We start from the raw sequence: 18,763 nt of genomic DNA, 5'->3' as shown, positions 1-18,763 counted from the left end.
AATGTCTTGGGACAGACAAAGCTAGTAGTGAAGTGGCATAAATGAGCAATTATCTTGAATGTCACTAAAATTAACTGCTCTTTCACAAATCTGTGGAAAACATTTCAACAGCTAGCAGAAATGAGGAGAGGAGACTCGAGGAGAGGAGACTCGAGGAGAGGAGACTCGAGGAGAGGAGACTCGAGGAGAGGAGACTCGAGGAGAGGAGACTCGAGGAGAGGAGACTCGAGGAGAGGAGACTCGAGGAGAGGAGACTCGAGGAGAGGAGACTCGAGGAGAGGAGAGGAGAGGAGACTCGAGGAGAGGAGAGGAGACTCGAGGAGAGGAGAGGAGACTCGAGGAGACTCGAGGAGAGGAGAGGAGAGGAGAGGAGAGGAGACTCGAGGAGACTCGAGGAGACTCGAGGAGACTCGAGGAGACTCGAGGAGACTCGAGGAGACTCGAGGAGAGGAGAGGAGAGGAGAGGAGACTCGAGGAGACTCGAGGAGAGGAGAGGAGACTCGAGGAGAGGAGAGGAGAGGAGAGGAGAGGAGAGGAGAGGAGAGGAGAGGAGAGGAGAGGAGAGGAGAGGAGAGGAGAGGAGAGGAGAGGAGAGGAGAGGAGAGGAGAGGAGAGGAGAGGAGAGGAGAGGAGAGGAGAGGAGAGGAGAGGAGAGGAGAGGAGAGGAGACTCGAGGAGAGGAGACTCGAGGAGAGGAGACTCGAGGAGAGGAGACTCGAGGAGAGGAGAGGAGAGACTCGAGGAGAGGAGACTCGAGGAGAGGAGACTCGAGGAGAGGAGACTCGAGGAGAGGAGACTCGAGGAGAGGAGACTCGAGGAGAGGAGACTCGAGGAGAGGAGACTCGAGGAGAGGAGACTCGAGGAGAGGAGACTCGAGGAGAGGAGAGGAGAGGAGAGGAGAGGAGAGGAGAGGAGAGGAGAGGAGAGGAGAGGAGAGGAGAGGAGAGGAGAGGAGAGGAGAGGAGAGGAGAGGAGAGGAGAGGAGAGGAGAGGAGAGGAGAGGAGAGGAGAGGAGAGGAGAGGAGAGGAGAGGAGAGGAGAGGAGAGGAGAGGAGAGGAGAGGAGAGGAGAGGAGAGGAGAGGAGAGGAGACTCGAGGAGAGGAGACTCGAGGAGAGGAGACTCGAGGAGAGGAGACTCGAGGAGAGGAGAGGAGAGGAGAGGAGACTCGAGGAGAGGAGAGGAGACTCGAGGAGAGGAGAGGAGACTCGAGGAGAGGAGACTCGAGGAGAGGAGAGGAGACTCGAGGAGACTCGAGGAGACTCGAGGAGAGGAGAGGAGACTCGAGGAGACTCGAGGAGAGGAGAGGAGAGGAGAGGAGAGGAGAGGAGAGGAGAGGAGAGGAGAGGAGAGGAGAGGAGAGGAGAGGAGAGGAGAGGAGAGGAGAGGAGAGGAGAGGAGAGGAGAGGAGAGGAGAGGAGAGGAGAGGAGAGGAGAGGAGAGGAGAGGAGAGGAGAGGAGAGGAGAGGAGAGGAGAGGAGAGGAGAGGAGAGGAGAGGAGAGGAGAGGAGAGGAGAGGAGAGGAGAGGAGAGGAGAGGAGAGGAGAGGAGAGGAGAGGAGAGGAGAGGAGAGGAGAGGAGAGGAGAGGAAAAGAAAAGAAAAGAAAAGAAAAGAAAAGAAAAGAAAAGAAAAGAAAAGAAAAGAAAAGAAAAGAAAAGAAAAGAAAAGAAAAGAAAAGAAAAGAAAAGAAAAGAAAAGAAAAGAAAAGAAAAGAAAAGAAAAGAAAAGAAAAGAAAAGAAAAGAAAAGAAAAGAAAAGAAAAGAAAAGAAAAGAAAAGAAAAGAAAAGAAAAGAAAAGAAAAGAAAAGAAAAGAAAAGAAAAGAAAAGAAAAGAAAAGAAAAGAAAAGAAAAGAAAAGAAAAGAAAAGAAAAGAAAAGAAAAGAAAAGAAAAGAAAAGAAAAAAGAAAAGGAGTATCGGTTTCAGATTGATATAAGAAAGTGGCATGAATTTCAGGCCTTCAAACAAAGTTGAGTGACACAAAACAGAAGAACTCAAGTCAGCTTTAAAAAGGATTGGGGGAAAAAAGTCACTTTAGAAAACACATAGTACACTTCTATTTGTTCCAGCTTCTGCAGAGATTACGTGCCTCAAATATAGCAACTGAGAGAAGTTCTACCAGCAGTAAGGATGTAAAAGAGTGGAAGCCACAGACACTTAAAACACCTAAGCTACTCAACCAAATTAATTTTCAAGTAAGGACACAAATCAGAATACAAATTAATAGAAAAGATTTTGTGTGTGTGTGGAATACTAAGCTGGAATCCAGCTGAAAAATTCAGATCTTATATTTGCAGTTATTAATTTCTCCCAGCTGAAAAAAAAATAATAATAAAACAGAGAAGTTGCAAAAGCACAGGAATAGTTAGGTTTCGACTAATAAAGCTAAAACTGTTTTTGCAGGTTTTAAAAGGAATAGAATTTATCTCCCTTGTCCAAGTGAATAGGCTAAGACTGCATTTTCTTCAGCTTTTCTTAACTCAGGAATACACTCTGAATTTTGAATAGCCATTTTACAGATTTAGGAATGTTTGACTTTTTGGCAAATTTGGTAGGGTCCAACTAAAGAGATTATGTATGTTACCACTTTCTTACTTAAAGGCAAGTCATGTATCAGTGATCAAGTATGCCAGTGTAAGACAAATGTTCTGCAGAACTTGAAATGAATTGCAGTGAAATAAGTTCCATAAAATCTGTTCATAAAACTGCAGTTAAACTGAAATACATTGAAATGAATCCCATAAGTTCCTAGCTGTAAATTTCATCTTCCTCTGAAAGCCAAAACAATTGGACTAAAACCTAGAATCTACTCTTCCATTTCATTTACAACAATATAACTTGATTGCTAAGAGCTTAAAAGCAATTCCCAGATTTGATATCAAACAGATTTCATCCCCTAAAGCAAATTATTTACAACTTAAGCAGTTACAGTCGTAGCTCTTTTTTTGAATTAGCAGCATGTTGACTTAACAGTATTCCATTTAAATTATTCTAACATCATAGTCAACGAGGGCTTGGATTTTTATAAATTTGCATATTGCCTCTGGTTTGTCCCCAGAAGTAACAGCCAGCTTTTCACTGACAAAAGGGTGATCCAACAATGAAGGAATTTTTTTTCCATTATTAAAAATGCCAGTATTTACCTTTTTTTCCATAATATAATTTCAATAACACCCCTGAATGAAAAAGAAATTTTGTCACCAATTACACCTGGACAAATAATCCCAGTCTCATGGAAATATTTAAGAAATAAAAATAAAAGCTACATTTATATGACCAAGCAAGCAGTATCACAGAATCACAGAATCACAGAATTTTCTAGGTTGGAAGAGACCTCAAGATCATCGAGTCCAACCTCTGACCTAACGCTAGCAGTCCCCACTAAACCATATCACTAAGCTCTACATCTAAACGTCTTTTGAAGACTTCCAGGGATGGTGACTCCACCACTTCCCTGGGCAGCGTGTTCCAGTGCCTCACAACCCTTTCAGTGAAGAAGTTCTTCCTAACATCTAACCTAAAACTCCCCTGGCTCAACTTAAGCCCATTCCCCCTCGTCCTGTCACCAGGCACGTGGGAGAACAGGCCAACCCCCACCTCGCTACAGCCTCCCTTGAGGTACCCATAGAGAGCGATAAGGTCACCCCTGAGCCTCCTCTTCTCCAGGCTGAACGAGCCCAGCTCCCTCAGCCGCTCCTCGTAGCACTTGTTCTCCAGGCCCCTCACCAGCTTCGTCGCCCTTCTCTGCACCCGCTCAAGCACCTCGATGTCCTTCTTGTAGCGAGGGGCCCAAAACTGAACACAGTATTCGAGGTGCGGCCTCACCAGAGCTGAGTACAGGGGGACGATCACCTCCCTAGCCCTGCTGGTCACACTGTTAAACAGTATGTCACAGTATTCTAATAACCATTGAAAAACTTCCCTCCAAACCACAATATTACAGCAATATATGGGGATAAATATCTCACAGATACCATATCACAGTAACCCAAGAGAAAATGCTGTCTTTTCTTTTAATCTGTAGAAAAAACACTCCTCCATGTGATTTTGGATAGCCAAATGGAGCTAGCTGATGGAAACAAATACTTCAGTACACCCACACATTTGAGAATTCACATGAAAAGCTTGCAGTCCACTGAAGTTTCAAAAAAGCATAATAAACAAGAAATTGCAAGGAAGCTATAAACTTAGACCTACACATAGACCTACACAAGTCTTACACATGGGCTATTCCCACTGCATTTGACAGTTCAAGGTGCTGTGCATCTATTTTTTTACAGAGTGCCAGAGGCCATTTAGCCCTCCAGGAAACATGCTGTACCACACCATTTCTGTATCACTACAAATGTAAGGTAATTGGTGAGGAACAAAATCAAGGACCTTGCTGTAAGAACCAACACAATAGGAATCCTAAGGCAATGGCAGCATTGAACTTCAGACATCAGTCTGACTTTCAAACAAATTTAAACCAACAATATTGCAGACAAGTTCTAGCCACAGTAGAAGGTTTGAACAGTTTTAGTATGCTCCATTGACAAGCATATGACAAAACTCATTTAAAAAATAGTTACATTTCCTTTCAGAAACTTACAAAGAATCAAACCAATAAAATTTTCAAAATTCCAGATTTAGAAGTACTTGATTATGAATGACACACGACGCAGACACAAAACTACAAATATGCAAAATGAGACCTTTGTATAGAAAATCTACTTGCAAAATTCTAAGATTTATTTCTAAATTTAGACATTTAACCAGAGATACCATTGTAGGGCATATGCCTGATGTGTTTATACAATATAAATATAATTGAGTTCAACCAAACTCAAATAGCCAAAAACTTCCTCAGTGACAGCGACTCAGTTACATAAGATTTAAGTTTTACCTTTAAATTCAAGATTCCTGTGCCAAAGATTCACTCAGTTCTCCTCTAAAAAATTCCCTGAATAGTGATGCTATACCATGCAGTGAAAGAAACCTACACCCATTAATGTTATTAACATTATATTGTAATCTAAGGTATTTTCATAAGGGCAAAGAGAGCTGCAATAATTGTATAACTTCACCTTAAGTCTTATTGACAGTTCAAGTAAAGGACAGCAGAGTGGGTGCTGATTTTCCTAAAATACAAACAAACAAACAAGCCCACATGGCCATTATTTGTTCTGCTTAAATTTTAAGGAACATCTACCGCAAGTCAGAAAGGTTTAAATATAGTCAAGACTAAATGTGTGAAAAAGACTGTTTCTTCTTAAGTGACTACAAATTTCTACTTCCACCTTCTCTATTGTGCAATGTAGCATACAATTATATGTTTCACTGAACATTGTCTAACACCTCAGTTAAAAATTTTTGACACAAGCTGGTTTTCAATTTTGCAAACAACACGTGATACACTGAAGTTAGATGCATTAATTAAAAAAAAATCAAATGACAAAATGAAAGAGCAATATTTATAAAGAATTTGCTCATAAACTCATACTTCGTTATTGTTGTTGTTCAAGTTTTCCTTTCCTTGTCAGCTGGTTCCATTTGAAAAGGAATAAAAAATTCCATTATTTCACTTAGCACTTCCTTCTATCTGATCAGAAAGTAAGCATCTACTATACACGTTTTTAATTTACATATTACAACTTACCTGTTTTGGAAGCCGGAAGAGTGAATTTTTGTAAAATATATCTTTAGCTTGACTCCAAGTTCCATCAATGATTATCATAATTGGTGGACTGGAAGACCCCAAAGTGACTTCTTCCAAATTGGTTGCTTCAGCGCCAGGATACAAAATAAGAGTACTGGGATTTCTGCACACAGTTGCTAACTCCGGGTACCTTCAATGCACACACACAGAATGACAGTAATTATTAAAGGTATCCGTGACAAATAGATACTTCCAGATTACAATACTAAATTCAATTCATTTTCTCCAAATTTTATTTAATTTTCCAAGAACGATCCATATCAATCTCTCTATCCAACACGTCAAGAGAAGGTGTTGGTCCCTCAGCTCCTATCAAGAAGGAAAATAACAACCAAAAAAGTAATCAGCAAAAAGCTCAATGAAACAATCTCTAAGGAACATTTTCCAATACGTTGATCATTAAGTCTAAGAACATCTTCTAACGTAATCCTCTAACAAAAGATGTTTTGTATTGTTTACTAAAATTTATCATACTTATTCTAGTAAAATTTGTTTAAGTGCTAAGTATAGAAGTACCACAATCTTCTCAATTTTATTTTTTATTACTACTTCTACAGTTATGGCCCCAAAACCTACACATGCTTTTCTTCCTTTTTGTTGGCCTGTAAATGTGGCACTGGAATTAGAGGTATAGCTATTGTCTATTAAGAATTCTGTTAATTTACACAGAAATTCCTGAAGTTTTTGCAAGATTCACTAAGTTAGTTGATAAAACCTATGAGAGGATTGTCATTCAAGTATTACCAAAAGCCTTAAAAATGCATAGTAGAGTAAGGTGGCAAGGGAGAACATGAGAAAAAGCTGGTCTTGTAACAAACCCTGTATTACTTGTCTTAAATCAATTTCAGCAGTGTCACAGTGTTGTTTTCACAGTTGCCTCAATTCCAAGAAATGCAAAACAAGAGTTGACTAAAGCATGTGAAAAAGAGTAAGAAATTAATCTGCATAGCACTTCAGAGATTATAAAGAACGACTGATGAGGTAGGAGGAACACAGCAATAGCACGAAAATACTAAAAACTGAAATAGCATGTGACTATCTGTCCTCTGACATGGCAAGGGAAGCCAGAACAGAGAAAGTAAGAATTATTAACAACTAAAATTAGAATGAGGTTAGGTATAGACAGCACACAGAGTGGGTTATCCATACTACCTATCAAGAACCACTAAGAGCAAGAACATATTCCAAAACAGGCAGGATTTAGAGATGTAAGCTCACACAGACAAACTCCAGCTGACACTGTGACCTTACAGCTTTTAAGTCCTGCAAGTTGGATTCCTGCATCATGTCTCTAAAATTCAAGCAAGAATCTCCTTTCTTACCTTCCTTATTAGACAGAAAGACAGACAGACAAAATTAAAAAATGAAATGACAATACAAGACAGGAAAAAGGAAAAGGGAACAGTGAAAATGTTAGGGATGAAAGCTATGCTTAGTATGTTTTTTGAGCTGACATATATGTACTTCAAACCTGTGCACTCCATCATCTCTCTCCAGAGACATATGTGAAAACACCGTTTCACCAGTATTAGGTTCAGGCACATTTGTAGTGCCTCAGACTGAGACTCCAAGCTTAAGACTCATATAAGGCCATATGGGAGGCATCAAAAATGAAAGAGGAATTGAATCCAGTGTACCAATATGTCAAGATCTTGTACTCCAATATTTGACCACTTTCAGTTTCCAAACAAACAGTCCAAATTGATTTGATTCAACACTACCTGTTTAATTACTGTCAACATTATTTACTAAAAAAAGAATAACAATCTCTCCCTCCAAAATAAACAGTAAAAAGTGTAAACAGAGAAAAGAAATCTGTAAGACGAGTCTGTGACAAATAGAACTACATGGAAATTTACCTGCCCACTGTATTTTTAAACATAAGTTACATTACGGTAACTTGGTATCACCTTAGCTTAACAAAAAATAATGCTATGCAAAACCATAGGCAAGGGGTATCTCACTATAAACTTCCTTGCATTCAAGGTTTAAATCTACAAAATTGGTAACTAATTTCAGATGTTTGAACCTAAATCCTCAGAAGAGCTAAGTATCCTAACTGAGGGTTGACAGAGATTTCAAACAGTTAACAACCCCTAGATCATAATAATAATAAAATAATAAAAATAATAGTAAGAAAACACTGTCTTTGAAATGTGTATTCAGTTCTGAAGGTAGGAGAAAATAATGAATTCTTTAAACTAATTCAAAAGCATAATGATTCTACAGCACTGCAAGTCATGTTTTGCTTTTTCAAGGACTACACAACTGCCAAAATGACTGTGCTTTGTACAAATGCACAAAATTACTTTTAATTCAATTCATGGCTAAATTTATCTACTATGTGTTTTATGGGGAGCTTTATGTGTTTGTATGGTCTGCTGCAGGGAAAGTTAACATCCCAGCCAGACCCAGTACAACAAGTTGCATATTTTGAATCACTTATTTCTATCTTTATTTTTTTCCCAACAAATAATTTAAAGACCATATGTACATACAGTTTCATACTAATGTAAGAAACAGAAAGGATGAAAATGTGTTAAAAGAATAAATTATGTACATAAAGTATTTCAAAACACTGCCAAAAATAGAAATCCAAGATGATTTCAAGGAGCAAAAATGAACACCCGGTTAAAAGTTCACAAAAAAGAATGCATTAGGAATTACGAATGTTATTTTAAAGTCTGTGCCTTTGCAATACAATTCAGATGGAAGCAACAGCTTTTGATGCATTCCAAAAATTCCAGTTATTTCATTTTACAACAGTTTACATGCAAAAGCAAAGGAGGGAATGGTTCAAAATGCAAGTCCCACATATTTATCCTAGAATTTGAAGGCTGCCTATACACACTGCCATAAGAATCTACAGTGCTTTAGAAACTGGAAATAACTGGTATCTTCAAAGAGCTTATTATCCACCGACTTAATCCTGGAGTGACACTGAGCACATGCAGAGAGAGAGCTATTCTTTTCAGAGTTACAGGTTCTCAGAAATATATGCTGCACAACCCCTTGCAGGTTATGGCTCACACAAACAGTTACAGAACTACAGCAGTCTATGTCAGTAGCTTTATTAAATCACATCTCTTCCAGTCATAAAATACAAAATAAACATAGAAATAATGACCTAAACATAAATGCCTAATGCTTAGCTTAGAAAAGCACATGGCTTGTTATACAAACTTGCAAGTTCAAACAATATATATATTTTTGTATGTATCTCTATATACCTATGTTACATTAATTCCACTGCAGGTTTTGTATTGCTTGGGTTTTAAGGCTTTGTTTCCTGTTGGTTTGTTGATGATACATAGTACAATTAGACTTTTTCTGCTCAGACACCATAACAACTAAGAATTTGCCCCTGAAAATATCTGCATCTTTCAAATGCATTTAAATAGATTAGTATAAGAAATCCGTATAAGAGATCAGTATAAGTCTCAGCAAAATATTGAATTTGTAACTTATAAATAAGAATGAAGCTGTTAACTCATTGAATAGGTGTAGCATTTGAAAGGCAAGTACATACCACTTACCACTTTTCACAGCCACTGAGCAAGAATATGCTTCTGATATGCTTATTTTGGGTAAACACTGTGATACAGTGTGCTTGATCACAAACTACTTATGAGTACTTGTATAAGGCATGATTTTCTCTACTAGAGACAGATGTTTTTAAAAGAAACTCACAGGAAACGATTGTGAAAAATTAGTCATTTTACTGTAATGCTGAAAAAGAGCTTTTGCCTACTGAGTTCTTTTGAAAACCTGATCCACATTCACAGTACAACTTTTTTTCTATAGAAGCTTTATCTTGCATGCTTAAATTTACAAAAGCATGAAGTAAAAGAGTAAGAATTAGATTTCAATTAGATCTTCCCAAAGCATTACTTCTAAAAGTAAGTGCATATAATCCTACTATAAAAACACATTAAAAATCTTCATACTCTTTTTTTTTTTTTTTGAACACCGTTAGTATTGTGTTTGAACACCATTGTTGAAGCACAAGACCGATTTTAGACAAATAGTATGGCTTGTTAAAAACATAGGAGATAACTTCATTGAGATTGATTTTAGTATTCATGACAACTCAGGGAATATTAAAGAATATCTGCCAGTTTTGAAATTTCTTAGGGCCCCAACTGAAGTAGCCTAGCACCATGCTACAAAAAAAAATTTCTTTTTGCTTTTCATCCCCACCTTATTTTTCCCTATAAACAAGGGCAGAGTCACAAGCTCAGCAATAGGTCACTTGCTTACATGCACTGTCCACACTGCCTTAGAATAACTAGATAGAAAGCTCAGGCCACACACTGTACCAGGAGGTAGCTAAGCAACATCTTAGCTACCCTGATTAGCAACATCCCTGATTCCAAGTGTGTGAAGCAGGTAAAAGATACGAGGAATTGAGTAAAACTTACTACAGGCTTAGCGGGCTTGTAGCTACTCTTTTTCTCTAGGCTTTTTAACCTTGGAGGTGAGATTTTCTTAGGTTTCTGTGTGTTGTGTTTTTTGGTGGTGGTTGGTTGGTTGTTTTTTTATTAATCTAGCTGATTTTATTTAAGTTCATGAACACAGTTCTGTGGTTCAGCTAGACTTGTAATTGTGGGGAAATTAAACACGAAAGAAACAGACGCACATTAGGAGCACATGGACAAGTTAGGATAAGCATGAGCACAGGCAGTCACACCAGGATAAGCCATTCCAAGCTCCTGAACAAACAGATGACTGTATCATACAGCAGCTGCCCAGTCAGAAATGAGGTCTTCTTGCCTTGCTTCTCATCTTTTGCTATGCAGTACTCCACAGCTTTCACAGCACTTGTGACTAACATGCCTGTCACTGAGACACACAGCTTTGGCAGTACAGATGAAGAATAGGGATGTTTGTGCTGGGGGCAGCAGCTGCTGCAGACAAGGCAGTGGGACTGCATGCTTCACAGCAAAGTCTTCTTTAAGTAATATCTCCTCAGACAAATTTGCCTACTAACTTATTATAACTTGGATCCAGGAACAATTCAGTGAAAGAAGAAGTTCCTCCTGTAATCATATCCCTTCTAACCAGTGTTCAAGACATCGACATTCCATGCTGTCTTTGAAAGCTCATCTGCAAACACTTGAACATGACTGTGGCCTAATACCAGTAGACATGTCAAAGACAATGACGATGCTGGACATGGCAAAGGGAATGGGAGGGGAAGAAGAGGGTGAGTACAGTGTGGCTGCTGGTCAGTGCTGGAGAGCAAGTTACATCTTATTCCACATCATTTGTCCTAGACCTTTCTGTAGTGCTTCTGTAGAAGTCTTAGTGTAAAGCACGACTAACTTCAGAGAATTAATGGGGACTTTAATTTTACCTTCCAGTTCAATCAGGAAAGTTGACGTGCTGATGGCAGACTCTTTGAGTCTGGCTACCAAATCTCAAGAGGTGAATGAGAAGTTGAACTTCTAAACAAGAAGTACTTCTCTCCCTACAGATCAGAAGTTTTAAAGAATTTACAACTCTGTGTCACTGAGGGAAAAAAAGAAAGAGAATGTTGTTATATATGAAAAAAAAAAAAAAAAAAAAAAAAAAAAGAAGAACATTCTGTTCTTCCCCAGCACTTTTAAAGAGGCTTCAAAAGAATGGTATGAACTCCTAGCCAAGTGAAAATGAGAAATGCATTTCTTAATATAGAAACTGTACTTTAGTGTATTGCCAAACTTAATGGGCTTTAGAATCAGTTCTCTTTGTATGCTATTTTGCAAACAACTTTTCTCCTTAAAGAAGTGGAGAGGGTAAAGAATTTAATGTACAAAATTGTTGTGTGTTTATTTAATAGCCATGAAAACTATCAACTAAGTTAATCCTTCATCTATTTTAAATCACATGTATTTCATGCACTCTTAACATCTTAACAGCAGTTACCAAAAGCTTCGTGTAGATTTATTATGATTAAGACTTTGAAGCCATGAACCTCACATCCTTAAATAAAAATCTCAAAAGAATAAAGTTCTAGTGAATCTCTGATGAAGTTACAAATATACACAACTCATTCATTCCTGTAAAAACCACGACATATGTACAGATCTGTAATGTTCTAACCCAGCTATGGCAAATTCTTACCTGAGTTGTTAATTCTTATTATTATGGGGGGAGGAAAAAAAAATGTGGGAGAAGAGATTCATTTTTCCTTTTGGAAATTTAAATAACTGTAGCAAATTTGTAACAGTTTTTAGTTGACATTACCTAAAAGGACCTGATAACAAACATGGCTTGGTTGCCTGTACATAATCCACATTTGTAAATTAATGCAGGGTGAAAATTAAGTGATATAACTATAAAAATGTGTGTTATGTAAGAGAAGTGACACTTGATAGGGACCTTAGTCCCTAAAGGGACATTAAATTCACATGTGCTGGACGTTAATAGAAATAGAGCTTGCTGGAGAAGTCTACTCCAGTAAAAAGAGGTGGTACATTCTCTGAAGTCTACAAGGCAGGGAAAGATCTTTTCTCTGCGTAGTGTCTAAGTAATGACTACATAGGAAAAGAATAAAATGAAGGCATATGAAGGATCAGAAAAGCCTGGATTTTTTTTTTTTCCTAATAATTTGTATGTTGCTATAAGTTAGCAGAGGCTTCTCAACATGCTTTCCAAATAAAGAAAAACAAAATAAAAACAAAACAAAAGTAGAACATTCTCCAGTCTTCAAAAAAGGAAAGGAGGATCCAAGAAACTACAGCCTCACCTCCAGCCCTAGAAAGGTGATGGAACAGCTCATCCTGGAGGCCTTCTCCAAGCACATAAAGACTAAGAAGTTGATCGGGAGTAGTCAGCATGGATTTACCAAGGGGAAATCATAATTAACCAATCCAATAGCTTTCTGTGATGGGATGAGTGGCTGGGTAGATAAGGGGACAGCAGTGGATGTTGTCTAACTTGACTACAGCAAGGTTTTTGACGCTGTTTCCCATAACAACACAGATAGGCTGAGGAAGCTTGGGATAGATGACTGGACAGTGAGGTGGATTGAGAACTAGGTGAACTGCAAGCTCAGAGGTTTGGAGTCAGCAAAGCAGTGTAGATGGGGGCCTGTAGGTACGGTGTCCCCCAGGGGTCCAGTCTTGTTCAATTTGTTCATCAGTGACCCAGATGAAGGGACAGAGTGCACCCACAGCAAATTTAATGATGACACCAAGCCAGGAGGAGTGGCTGATACCAAAGAGGGCCGTGCTGCCATTCAGAGGGACCTTGACAGGCTGGAGCACTGGGCAGAGAACCTCATGAAGTTCAACAAGGGTAAGTGCAGGGTCCTGCACCTGAGGGAATAACCCCAAGGACCAGTACAGGCTGGTGACTGACCTGCTGGAGAGCAGCTCTACAGAGAGACTTGGGAGTCCCCATGGACAGCAGGCTAACCACAAGTCAGCAATGTGCCCGTCTGGCCAAGAAGGCTAACGGCATCCTGGGGTGCATTTGGAAGAGTGTTGCCAGCAGGTTGAGGGACATGATCTCTTCTCAGCCCTGGTGAGGCCACACTTGGAGAATTGTGTTCAATTCTGGGCTCCACAGTGCAAGGGGGACATGGAGCTACTGGACCGAGTCCAGTGGAGGAATGCTTAGGAGACTGGAGCACCTGTCATATAGGCTGAGAGAGCTGGGCCTGTTTAGCTTGGAGAAGAGAAAACAGAGTGGATCTTACCAATGTATACAAATATCTTCATGGAAGCTGTAAAGAGGACTGTTTTCAGTGGTGCCCAGCAACAGGACAAGAGGCAAGGGGCACAAACTGAAACACAGAAGTTCCAGCTGAATATGAGAAAAGACTTCTTTACTGTGAGGGTGACAGAGCACTGGCACAGGTTGCCCTGAGAGGGTTTGGAGGATGGAAAAAAACAATGAAAACACTAGCTAAATCATGAACTCTGCTAATGTCAAAACTATAAGTAGTATAAGAAGTATAAGTAAACATGAAAAAGTGACAGAGAATACTTACTGAGATACTAAAGATGGTTATAAAAGCATAGCATAAGTCTAAGTAACATGAAAGCTAGTTAAAAAATAAGCAAATTTAGAGACAGAGAGGAAAAAATGAAGAAATTACATCAATGTGCAACTAAGAGGAAAAAGAACAATAAATAAAATCAACAAAAGGTGAACCTGACTAAACAAATTCCATAGTTGCCCTTTTCAATGGAATCATGTGAGTAACACAACAGGCACCAATAAACAAGTCAGCTCTTACATAAGAATATTGGCCACATCAAAAACTAATCTACTACAGTTAAAGCACAGTATCTTTTCTTGTGGGTGAATAAATAAATAAATAAGTAGGAAAGAAGAAAAAAAAAAGAGAATGTCAACTAGCTGGAGAAGGTCTAGAAATGAAAACAGCAAGAGGGATCAATGTCTTTATAGATAATCTGAATAAGCAGAGGTTGGAAACTTTAGAGAAAAGAAGGCCAAAGGAAAACCTAGCTAATAGTCTCCAAAATCACAAGGGGAAGGAAATAACCTATTATGCATGTCTACAGAGGACAACAAAAGAAATAATAACTGTAACTGCAGCAATAAGGTTTGAAACTAAATGGGAGAAAAAAGAAAAAAAAAAAACAACTCACAGTCTTTCCAGTGGTAAAAACGTTCAACGTTAAGTTCACATATTAAAATAAACCCAATGAGATTTCTGCAGACTCTCCAGTACTCAACTATATTAATACAACATCTATATACCATGGATTTCACTTCCATAAGGGAGTAACAGTGACATCCTCAGGATCTTTCCAGATGTGCTTCTCCAACTGTGCAGCCATATATAACGAATGTCAAGTTCCAGTGTTGGTCTTTCCTTTTACATATTCTTAAACATAGTGATTTTAAGTAACGGAACTATGCTGAAGGATTATCTTGCAAACGTGTGATGATACTTCCTGTGTTCCAACACCTGAGTTTAACACCTCATGATTTTCCTACGAACATTTGCTGCTGGCACTGTACTTTCTGAATTTGTATATATTACTAGTTTTTGAGTTTTCATTAGAGTTTGTGGAACTTAAAAAATGCTGGAATTAACAGGTAAAACAAATTTGTGTTATCTACAGTGCCAGTATTCAACTGGCACTCCAGTTAACATATTAGTTGAATAACTAAAAATTAGACCAAATTTAAGATCGTAATATTCTCTTTCTATAAATACATCAATATAAAATTTCTTATCTGTTACCCATGTTTCCATGATGGACTGCTAATGCAAAGTTCAAAAAGATGGTGTGATTGAAAAGGTGCAACTATGGTCGTGAACTCTGACTTGCAATAGTTGCATCTCATGCAAATCACTGTTCAGCTTTCGTTTTAGCATGCAGCAAGCATTGCAAGAACATATAATCCATTTACTCTGACAACAACCTCTGCTAAACAGAAATATTCTGATCTTTCATTTGTGGCTGAATTGTATCCCACCACTTTGTAATAGCAGATTTATAAGTTCTCATGATGATAGTTAAGATAAGTAGCATTTCATTATTTCTGGGATGCATGCTCTTGAGATGTGTATTTAAGCACTATCTTATCTCATTATAATCCAGCTGTAGTATCATAAACATTTTTATTACACTTCTATATTCAATTTCTTTGAAACTCTGTAAGTAGTTTTAATTCAACAGGGATCTATTGGATCTATTAAACATTGCAAGTGCCAAACGCAAGCATTCAAAAAAAAAAAAAAAAATCCAACATTGCCATTTAGTCACAAATGGTAGTAACATTATAGAATGGATACTAACTTATTATCTGTGGAAAACCATGAGGTTAATAGAAACTTCTCAGTTTTTCTCATCATTGTTGCTGTTTCACTTTGGTCATAAACAGGTGACTTGACCCCTTTTCACACTCTTGCACTTTGAAGACTGTACAAATACTGATCTCTATGACTCACATAAGGTAGTTAAATGAATAAAGGCATACATATATATATACATATATATATACATACATATATATATATATATATATATATATATATATGTATGTATGTATGTATATATATAACCTCTACACTCAGAAGCCATCTCCCAGGATCAGGATTGAATAAGAGATGCAGAGAAAGAGAAAACTGATGTTTTCATAAAAGATACACTACTTTTTTTGTAGGTAAGTGGCATTTAGTCTCAAATGTAGTCTGGATTTTTCCCCTTTTTAAACAAAGCAATTATGTAAATTAACTTTGATTATGAGATCAAATCACAAAATGCGTTTTTAAGGTTTGGAAATCTGTAATTTTACAGCTATATATTTTACAATTTACTAAGGAAAAAGGACATAAATACAGCTCATTAAATGATTCTTTTTAATCTATGAGAACCTGTACATAAAATACTTTCTTAGTAAAAACTCTGATAAATACCCCAGAGAAATAAATGCCACTACCAATGATTTCAAATAACATTAGCTTTTACAGCATAAATATAAATAAAACAGCTTGTCTGTACAGGGACCATACAACTTAAGTTTCATACTACTATTGCAAGTGGAGCTGGCCTGAAACATTTAATCAACTAAATAAAAAGAACAGTGGTTCTTTTTACTATGTCTTTTATTATTCCTGTTTCCACTTACTTCTCCTTTCTCATGTGTTGTCCTTAAATTCAAACAAAAATATTATAAATAGACAATTACTTCCTGTCTGTACTATTTGATTACTTGCAGACTCATAGAAAAATGCTTTCTAACCAATCTCAACATATAAATACCTTATTTTCTACCTAATATTATTTACCACTTCCAGCTTGAAACATCTTTTTTTATTTATAACTGCACATAATTCTGAATAGTTCTCAGTTCTTGTTCCATTATGCAGAATTAATATGCATGAAGATAATAACACAATTACGAATTCTATTATAATCAAAACACTAGCTGTTTTCTTTCTTTTCTTTTCTTTATATATATATATAAAGGAAAAGGCTACATTTAGTCCTTTCATGATGTCCCCATTAACAAGAGCTAGCAATCATCCACCACAACTGAGAGCAATGACTGGTCAAAATGGAACTCCAGGAATGTCACTATGAATCCAAAAACATCGATTTGAAAAAAATAAATAAATAAATTCATTGTGCATAAATCACAAGAATCATTCTCAGTGGAAATGAAATTCGGGAAAAATGCATTAATCCAAGAGATTGCATTGGAATGGATGAGGAGGAAAAAATATGGTAGTGTGGCAGCTTGCAGGCAACTATTTCAGAAAATATTGTTCGTTATAACTGCAGTTCACAGAGAAGTACTGTTTCCTACAGCTTGATTTAGAGACTTATAACAAAATAAACATCCACGTACTCTATCACAGTCCTAACTAGTGGTTACTTAGAAGAGTATCTAACAGTAGAAGGGCATTTTTACGATTTGAAATTTTAAGTTAAGAAATTTGTTATTATATTTAATTAATATGCACTTATCTTAGTATTTGGATCATCTCTACCATCATGGTATTTACTACATGTATTCTCAACATACACAGTCACAATAGAACAGAAAATCAACACATGCACATAAGATGTTATTTTATAAAGTATGCTAGATATTTATTCAGCTACTTGAAGTACATCTATTTAAGCTGTAAATGAAAAACATTGAAAAGAAAATCATACCAACATACAAGACAGGAACTGAATCAGAAAAAATATATATTATTTCTCTATATCCTCCATTCACCAGACAAAAAAGAAGGCTGAAGTTTTCTACAAAGAATACTTCTCATTTCTGTAATTCCTTATATATTATTACCATCTGAGAGCTGAATATTTTGGCCTCTATCCCACAAACCCATCAGCACCCATGAATGTACATTGATACAGCATCCTATCTAGTTTTCATGCCAACATTCATATTTAGTAACACAGGCAGATTATTTTTAGAAATGAACGGAAGACCAGCTGAATCTTGAGCTGCACCATCACAGGAGTGGCCATCAGGCTGACGGAAAGGAAGGGATTAACCCCATTTACTCTGGCCTTGTGAGGCCCCACCTGGAGTACTGCATCCAGGTGTGGGGACTCCAGCACAAGGATGTAGGTCTGTTCGAGTGGGTCCAGAGGAGGGCCTTGAAGATGATCAGAGTGCTGAAGCACCTCTCCTCTGAAGAAAGGCTGAGAGAGGTGGGGTTGTTCAGCCTGAAGAAGAGAAGGCTCTGAGGTGACCTTATTGCAGCTTTTTACTACTTAAAGGGGGCTTCTAAAAAGATGGAGAGCAACTTTTTGTTCAGGCAGATAGTTATAGGACAAAGGTTTAAACTAAAGAGGGAAAATTTAGATTAGATGCTAGGAGGAAATTCTTCTCTCAGAGATGGTGAGTCACTGGGACAGGTTGCTCAGAGAAGCTGTGGATGCCCCACCCCTGGTGGTGTTCAAGGCCAGGTTGGATGGGGTTTGAGCAACCTGGTCTAGTGGAAGGTGTCCCTGCCCATGACAGGGGGGTTGGAACTGGTTGGTCTTGAAGGTTCCTTCCAAGTGCTATGATTCTATGATTCTAAAGGTAAGGTCCTATCAAGAAATGGAAAGCAGAGTCATTATCTTGGCAAGTTTTCCCTTTGTGAACTTCTAATTCCCTCAAATACTTAATGACATTTTAAACAAAATGAGTTCATCACAAAACAAACAAACAAACAAACAAAAAAAAAAAAAAAGAGACTTTTTTTCCCTTTCCTCTGCATTTAGTAACCTCTTCCTATGTACTGCTCATATAACCTAAACATTTTATGGCTGCTTCATCTTAAAAATTAAGGGAACGAATATATGAAAATGAATATTCTTTTCATAGAAAAGCAGCAGTAATGCACATCAGTTGGTTAAGTTACACCCAGTTTCTTTAATCAATTAACTGTGACGAAACCTAGTTTTTAATCACACAGAGCAGTACATAGCATTATCTAGAAGCTGCAATCAAAGGCCAAAACAATTCTCTGTTTTACAACAAACATTCAGACTAAGAGGTCTAATCCTCTCTCAAACAGCTTGTGGGAATCAGTCACAAAGGTGGCCAGAGAAACTGCAGTAATGCTAACAGATTTTTGTAGTGGGTTTTCTGC

At 37.8% G+C, this 18,763-nt stretch overlaps 1 protein-coding gene across 2 annotated transcripts in view; it reads right to left on the bottom strand.

The window, feature by feature from the left end:
* DTWD2 (DTW domain containing 2) overlaps positions 1–18,763 on the bottom strand; it is an 89,898-nt gene that overhangs the window by 26,025 nt on the left and 45,110 nt on the right. For both annotated transcript variants that reach the window (XM_084503745.1, XM_084503746.1), the window contains exon 4: positions 5,638–5,827. In XM_084503745.1, coding sequence (XP_084359871.1) covers positions 5,638–5,827 — 190 coding nt within the window. The remainder of the gene's footprint in view (positions 1–5,637; positions 5,828–18,763) is intronic.

The sequence above is a fragment of the Aythya ferina genome (assembly GCF_964211825.1).
Source record: "Aythya ferina genome assembly, chromosome: Z".
Taxonomy (NCBI): Eukaryota; Metazoa; Chordata; class Aves; order Anseriformes; family Anatidae; genus Aythya; species Aythya ferina.
This window is presented reverse-complemented; position numbering and strand designations above follow the sequence as displayed.